General features: G+C 31.7%; 1 protein-coding gene across 1 annotated transcript; it reads right to left on the bottom strand.

Annotated features, from left to right (window-relative positions):
- Positions 1–825: 825 nt before the first annotated feature.
- On the bottom strand, positions 826–4,118 carry LOC25483518 (delta(12)-fatty-acid desaturase FAD2). The gene is made up of 2 exons (XM_013612214.3): positions 3,894–4,118; positions 826–2,272 (listed from the first exon to the last, which is right to left on the bottom strand). Exon 2 carries the CDS (start codon positions 2,259–2,261, stop codon positions 1,107–1,109), a length of 1,155 nt encoding a protein of 384 aa, XP_013467668.1. The 5' UTR covers positions 2,262–2,272; positions 3,894–4,118; the 3' UTR covers positions 826–1,106.
- Between the last annotated feature and the right edge of the window lie 2,666 nt (positions 4,119–6,784).

Raw genomic sequence — 6,784 nt, 5'->3', positions numbered from 1 at the left:
AAAATAACAATGTAGGAAGTCATCTTCACGTTTTGATGTAGCAAAATGCGTTTCACACAGTTTTCGATCTTAGTCGTTCATATGAGATTGAAGGGTTAAAATTGAAAACTATGTTTTTTAATTAAAACGATCTTGGCCATAAAGTTTTGATCGGACGACTGATATTGGTTACAACATGTTGTAACTATAGGGAATCCTATTTTCATCTTTTGGTGCATTAGGGATCGAGAGAAGTACGGAGAAGTGTTCAATTACACTTCATGGCAATTAACTTTAGACAAATTATATTTATACAATAATTTTGTATTTTGTGGACAAATCTTATCTCATATTCACATTGTGTTTTACTCTTTTTCTCTCATTCTTTCCAGCTTTATTGTTTTTGTCCCAAAAGAATTGAGAAAAAATGTTTCCTCAAAAATTGTTATAAGAAGGCAGAACTTTGGATTAGAGCTCGAGGGTTATATCCAATGAATGAAGGGCGCCGAAGCCACCAATCCCCTTTCAATGGTTTGTATAAATATCATTCCTCCCACCCAATATCCGTGTTTAAACTTCTATGGGCTTCAAATAACATAAATAAATAATGAAGTTTAGCGATGTTTAAAATTTCTTGTCAGAAGTATTGAGAACAAATTCAAATCATCAAATGACACTATTCAGTTGGATTCTAGTGCACATAACACCATTTATTCATTCAAACCACACAAATTATTCATTTTTTGTCGTATAGCATATTTCAAACTTCTTTGACGCCCTATTTTTCCAATTTTGTCGAAATAAGCTAGCAATAATATTGAAAGTAAATTAAAGAAAAAAAAGTGCTTTCAAATCACCAACATTTTTAATTCTCCAATACCACAACAAGACTTTAACTTTATTTTAACTAAGAAAAAACACTATGCACCATCCTTTTATTATGACCATTTTTTCTATTGATATCCAACCATATCAATTATTCCAAAGACACATAGTCACAAACATAGATTCAACATGTGACAAAAGGAAACATCATATCCTAAATGGTCATGAAAACAAACTTAACACTTCCCAATTCCACACCAATACACTTAGTAGCTTTAACAAACCATTAACCTTATAATTAATTAAAATTTATTTTTGTACCAATAAACACCTTTAACCTCACTACCTTCATCAGCCTCAACATAAAGACACTCCTTAGCCTCTCTCCACATAGCTTTGTAAATAGGAGTCCCATCAAAATGATAATATTCACCCAAAATAGGTTTCACACCTTTGGTAGCTTCCATTGCATGATAATGAGGCATAGTTGAAAACATATGATGAACCACATGAGTATCAGTTATGTTATGAAAAACTTTATTAAGAATTCCATAATCTCTATCCACAGTTGCCAAAGCACCTCTCATCCAATCCCATTCAGTAGAATCATAATGAGGCAAAGCAGGGTGAGTGTGTTGCAAGTAAGTAATCAAAACCAAAAATCCATTCACAATAAGAAGTGGAATTCCATAAACACAAATAACCCAATTCAAACCTTGGGCCAAAACAAGACGGTAAAGCCCATAAGAAACTGCGAGAACCCCGACATCTGAAACATAAATTTGAAGTCTTTCACGATCGGAATAAATGGGCCCATATGGGTCGTAATGTGAGGCGAACCTATCGTAGGGCCGACCCGAAACATTGAAGGCTAAGTAAAGGGGCCAACCAAGAGTGAGTGTTATAGTGAGTGTCAGAAATCTTCCAAGTGGGTTGTCAAGGTATTTAAAATACCAACCAATTTGAGATTTTTTCTTAGGAACAAAAACCTCATCGCGTTCGAGAGAACCTGTGTTAGAGTGGTGGCGGCGATGACTATATTTCCACGAAAAATAAGGTACCAAGAGGCAAGAATGAAGGACAAGGCCAACTAAATCGTCGACCCATTGATAATTACTAAATGCATGATGGCCACATTCATGTGCAATGACCCAAACTCCGGTTAGAATGCATCCTTGGATGGCCCAATAAACGGGCCACGCCAAAAATGAGAGGTTATGTGGAAGGGTAGGAAAGTAATTTGTGGCTATATAGGCAAGGATTGATGCTATGGTAAGGTCAACAATGACATAGGAAAATGATCTAATCAATGAACGGTGAAAACAATGTGGTGGAATTGCTTTCTTGACTTCACCAAGAGTGAATGGTGGTTTTGTAGTTGGAACCCTCTTCAAATGTTCATCATTCTCTATTTTCCTTTGTGATGGAGGATTAGAGGCTCTACCACCTGCTCCCATTTGCACACAACCTATAAAGAAAAAAACACAATCACAATAATTATTACGTATCACTTTATATGTAGTGCAAATTTTGTTGCAATTTTCATCATATAATCACAACATTTTTAGATTAAAAGCCAAGTTTATCACATATATTGTTATAAATCGTGTGAAATGCAAAATGGTTGAAATTGGCAAAACATTTTTTGCGTGTAAAATTGAAGTATGTCATTGTTAGAGCATTTACACATCAAAACTCATTCTTATGGTTTATAGATGAAACAACGTACCGAACAAAATTTCATTGATAACGTGTGGTGACTTTGGCTTCAACGTTTATGGTTTATAGATGAAACAACGTAAACAATCTAACTAACATATGCAAAATAATTAAGTAGCTTGTGCAATAAAAACTAAACAACTAAGTAATAAGTAAACTAGGTACAAGTCGGTTTTTACAAGCTATTTTGGTGACTAATAACTTGTTAAGCAATAAAACAATATGATTGCTCAAAAGTTAAGGTTTCAAACTTCTACCTACTAATAAATTTTACTTTAAATTTTGGAAATAGATAATAATAAGAATAATAATAATAGTTATGTTCTTAGTTTAGATATGAATGGTTAAATATGTTTTCTATACCTATAAAAATTTACATTTGTTTTTTATTCCTTTAAGACTATGTAGTCTTTACGAACTGTTAAGTTACATGTTTTTTGTGACTAAACAGAAAGCTATAAAGCTAAGAACATATTTAACACATTAGTTTTGTTTTACATAAAAGTCATGTACAAAAAGCTCAATTTTATATTAGAAAAGTCCAAACATAAGAAGAGTTTTCTAATTTGACTACTTGGCCATAGCCTTGCATGATGTAAACAGATATCACATTTTATAAATGGCAATAAAATTGACACCAATGTGCAATTATAGGTAGAGTCTCTATAACCATATAAAAAGTAACACCACATGATAATATTTTCAACAAATATGGTTTGCCTTTTCAATAGAGCATGGGTTAAACTCACAAATTAGAAATAATTACTTAGTCACAAACACAAATAATGTGAGACCTACCTATTATCAAGACTAAGACAACATATTTAGAGGTTCAAAACAATCTTATTGAGGTTTTATGAAATATGGAGATAAATATAACATAAAATGCAAAATAAATAAAACTTTGCTGAAGCCCCCAATTTAAACATCTATAACTTATTTGTCATACTATAAAGTTCAATTTTTTAAGCCTTTTTTTCTCTTAAAATTTGAGTCTAAAACCCTAACTTGATCCGCTTGAATATCAATCAATAAGTGATAATATTACCAACAAAAAAAAAAATACACATCCCACAATATTAAGGTTTGCATTATAGCCACAACTAGATTAATTTGATCGTTTTCATGTCACCCGAAATTTTCAACGAAATGAATGAACAATTCTTGAGAAAACAAAGTATTGAAAAGCCAAAATCACAAAAACTAACCCTAAAATCACATGAAATGAATGATTACGGAACGAAAATTACTAGATCAAAAGAAACGGTTGTATAAATAAAACTACTAGCTATAACATTAGAATTTACCCTAAATAAACAAAGAAAACAAATTAAACCAAATAAATTATTGAAAAGACAATAAAAAATTACCTGAAACTGGAGGAGAGGTTTATAAATCGATGTATATTTGAATAATGTGTGAGAGAGAGAGAAAGATTTTGTGAAGGAGGGGTTAGAGATGATGGAGTATTTAACCTATGGTTGCTCAATCCCAATTTCCAAATGAATGTCATTATCAAAGAATGAAATTAAGAGGCCCCATAATTCATGGACGGTGATAACATTTTTGGACTTTGTAAATATCATTCATTTTGTTCCCAATACCAAATCACATTTATTTTGTTATTTCCTAATATTTCTCACTCTATTTTTGACTCTGCCTTTTGGTATGGCCATACGTATGTAACTGCTTTTCCAATTCATCATCCATATTTGTAAATGTGTGAAAACGTGTTTCTCAATTAACTCATGTGCGTTCTCTGTAGAGTTTCCTATACAATCACTAAACGAATAACAATGAAGAAATGTGTATTCTCACTGATTTCAGCTACACAATTATTTCTTATGATTTCATGTGTTTCATACCAATCAATTCTACTTAGTTTGATGGGTTTTTTCATTTAACCAGAACCACAACTTTTGATTTTATCTATTCTGCATCCAGATCCTCTAATTGCTTTTTTATATATGTATGTATATTTTCCAAACCTAAAATTCCTACAATCTAAGCAAAAACATAAAAAAAATGTACCCTTTTTATTTTTGAAAAGACTAAAATGAAATATATTACGACAACTTTTGGCCCTCCTAATACAAGATGTACCCAGAAAAAAACACCAAAAAACAGAGAATATCACTCAAATTTACAAGGCATCACCAAATGGCAAAAAATGTACCCTTAGATTTACTACCTTCTTCTAAATACAACCAATTTAATAAATTTTACCTAAACATCTAAAAAGGTTCTGATCCATGTGAGCAATTAGCCAAGAGCGAATGAAGATGCAAAGGAGTATCGGGGCAAGACAATTCATTCAAATTAAGTTTAGTGACTGAAAACAATATTAGTATGTGATCGAAATTATTAAAAATGATCATGTGAATTTTCCTTTGTATTTTTAAAAAATAGTTTTTTTTTTTTAAATTTACTCAAAAATAGTAAAAGTTATTTCAAACTCATTTGATATAAGTGTAAGGTGGCGGAGATGGAGAGGGAGGGGTGGGAGGTGGATGGTCGGGCGTGGTTGTGGAGACGTCGTTTGTTTGCTTGGGAGGAGGAGTGTGTGCGGGAGTGTTCCATATTATTACATAATGTTGTTTTGCAGGTTAATGTTATCGATAAATGGTGTTGGGCACTTGATCCTTCACAGGGTTACAATGTACGGGAGGCGTATCGTTTTGTAACTAATAATGGTCATCAGGTGGATAGGAGCTTCGTTGACAATGTGTGGCATAAGTCCATTCCGACAAAGGTTTCGTTGTTTGTTTGGCGTTTGCTTCGTAATCGACTTCCGACTCGTGACAATCTTTTACGACGCAATATTCTTCATCCGGCAGAGGTATCTTGCACGGCTGGTTGTGACGTGACGGAAACAGCACGCCACCTTTTTTTAGACTGCGGTACATCTCTTTCTTTATGGTATTCTGTTTGTTCGTGGTTAGGTTTATATTGGGTGCACCACTTTGAGTTACGTGATCATCACAAGCATTTCTGTTTCATGGCGGGATTGCCTAGATGCACTCATGTTTTTATGCAAGGTATTTGGTATTCTTGCGCTTGGGTTATTTGGCAGAATCGGAACAAAAGCATTTTCCAAAACGAGCCTTTCGATTCTCAAGGATTATTAGACAATGTGAAGCGTTATTCATTTTTTTGGATGAAAGCAAATTTTAAATATTGTAGTTTTAGCTGGTATGATTGGTGGAATCACCCGCTTCTTTGTATGGGGGTTCTCCATTGAATTTTTGTGTTTTGTGGTAGGGTGGTGCAAGTGTTTGAGCACTTTGTACTTGTAAATATTTTCCGGAATTTCACCTTTTGCACGCCTTGTGCGGGGTGTTATTGTCGGTGTTTTTAATATACATCATTTTAGCTTGTGCAAAAAAAAAAAAAAGTTAAAAAAGAGATTTTGACATTCATTAACTTAAATGTTCATTGTTCAAGATTTTACATAGTAAAAATCACATAATTTTTCAAAATGACATATTTTAAAAATGATTTTTATGAAAAGCTATTTGAAATAGCTTTTTTTTTTTAGAGATTTTTTTTCAAAATTTTAGTATAAAAAAATTATAACCAAATGATGAAATACTTGGAACAAAGTTGATTGATATTTTAAGATAAACTATTCAAACGGATTTTTCATTTGAAGCTTTCGTTGAAAATTTCTTTGTTAAAAAAATAATAACAAAATCACATTACACTATCAAAATCTATTTTGAAAAAAGCTATAACAAACGGGTCCAAAGTTAATAATTTTTTTAATTATTCAGTTTTTTTTTTGGACAAAATTAATTGTTCAGATATGGAGCATTCATATGCAATTATTTTAATATTGAAAGAAAGGATACACAATAAATATAAACGTGGCACTATAATTAATCTTTGATTAAATAAAATAAATAGTTGAGATTTGATGTCAACGAATCCGTTGACACCTGATGTCAACAGTGACTCATTTAAATATTATATACATTTCATTTTAAAAAATCAATATACATCATAACTATATTTTACGATTTTTCCTATTTTGAAAAACTAAGTGATTTTATCATTTTCAATGTCTATAACAATTAACAAATTATTGTAAAAAAAAAAAAAAAATTAACAAATTGAGAGGGAAATCAAAACTTTGGTTATGTGTATGACCGTGTTGATGTTGCTTCTCTTTATAATTGAGAAATTTAGGGTTTATCATTTTCTTTTTTGACTGAAATTGGAGTTCTCATTCTGTAAATTTGTTAATTAGGTGAAAATAAAG

The sequence above is a fragment of the Medicago truncatula genome, chromosome 1 (assembly GCF_003473485.1).
Source record: "Medicago truncatula cultivar Jemalong A17 chromosome 1, MtrunA17r5.0-ANR, whole genome shotgun sequence".
In the NCBI taxonomy this organism is placed as follows: Eukaryota; Viridiplantae; Streptophyta; class Magnoliopsida; order Fabales; family Fabaceae; genus Medicago; species Medicago truncatula.
This window is presented reverse-complemented; position numbering and strand designations above follow the sequence as displayed.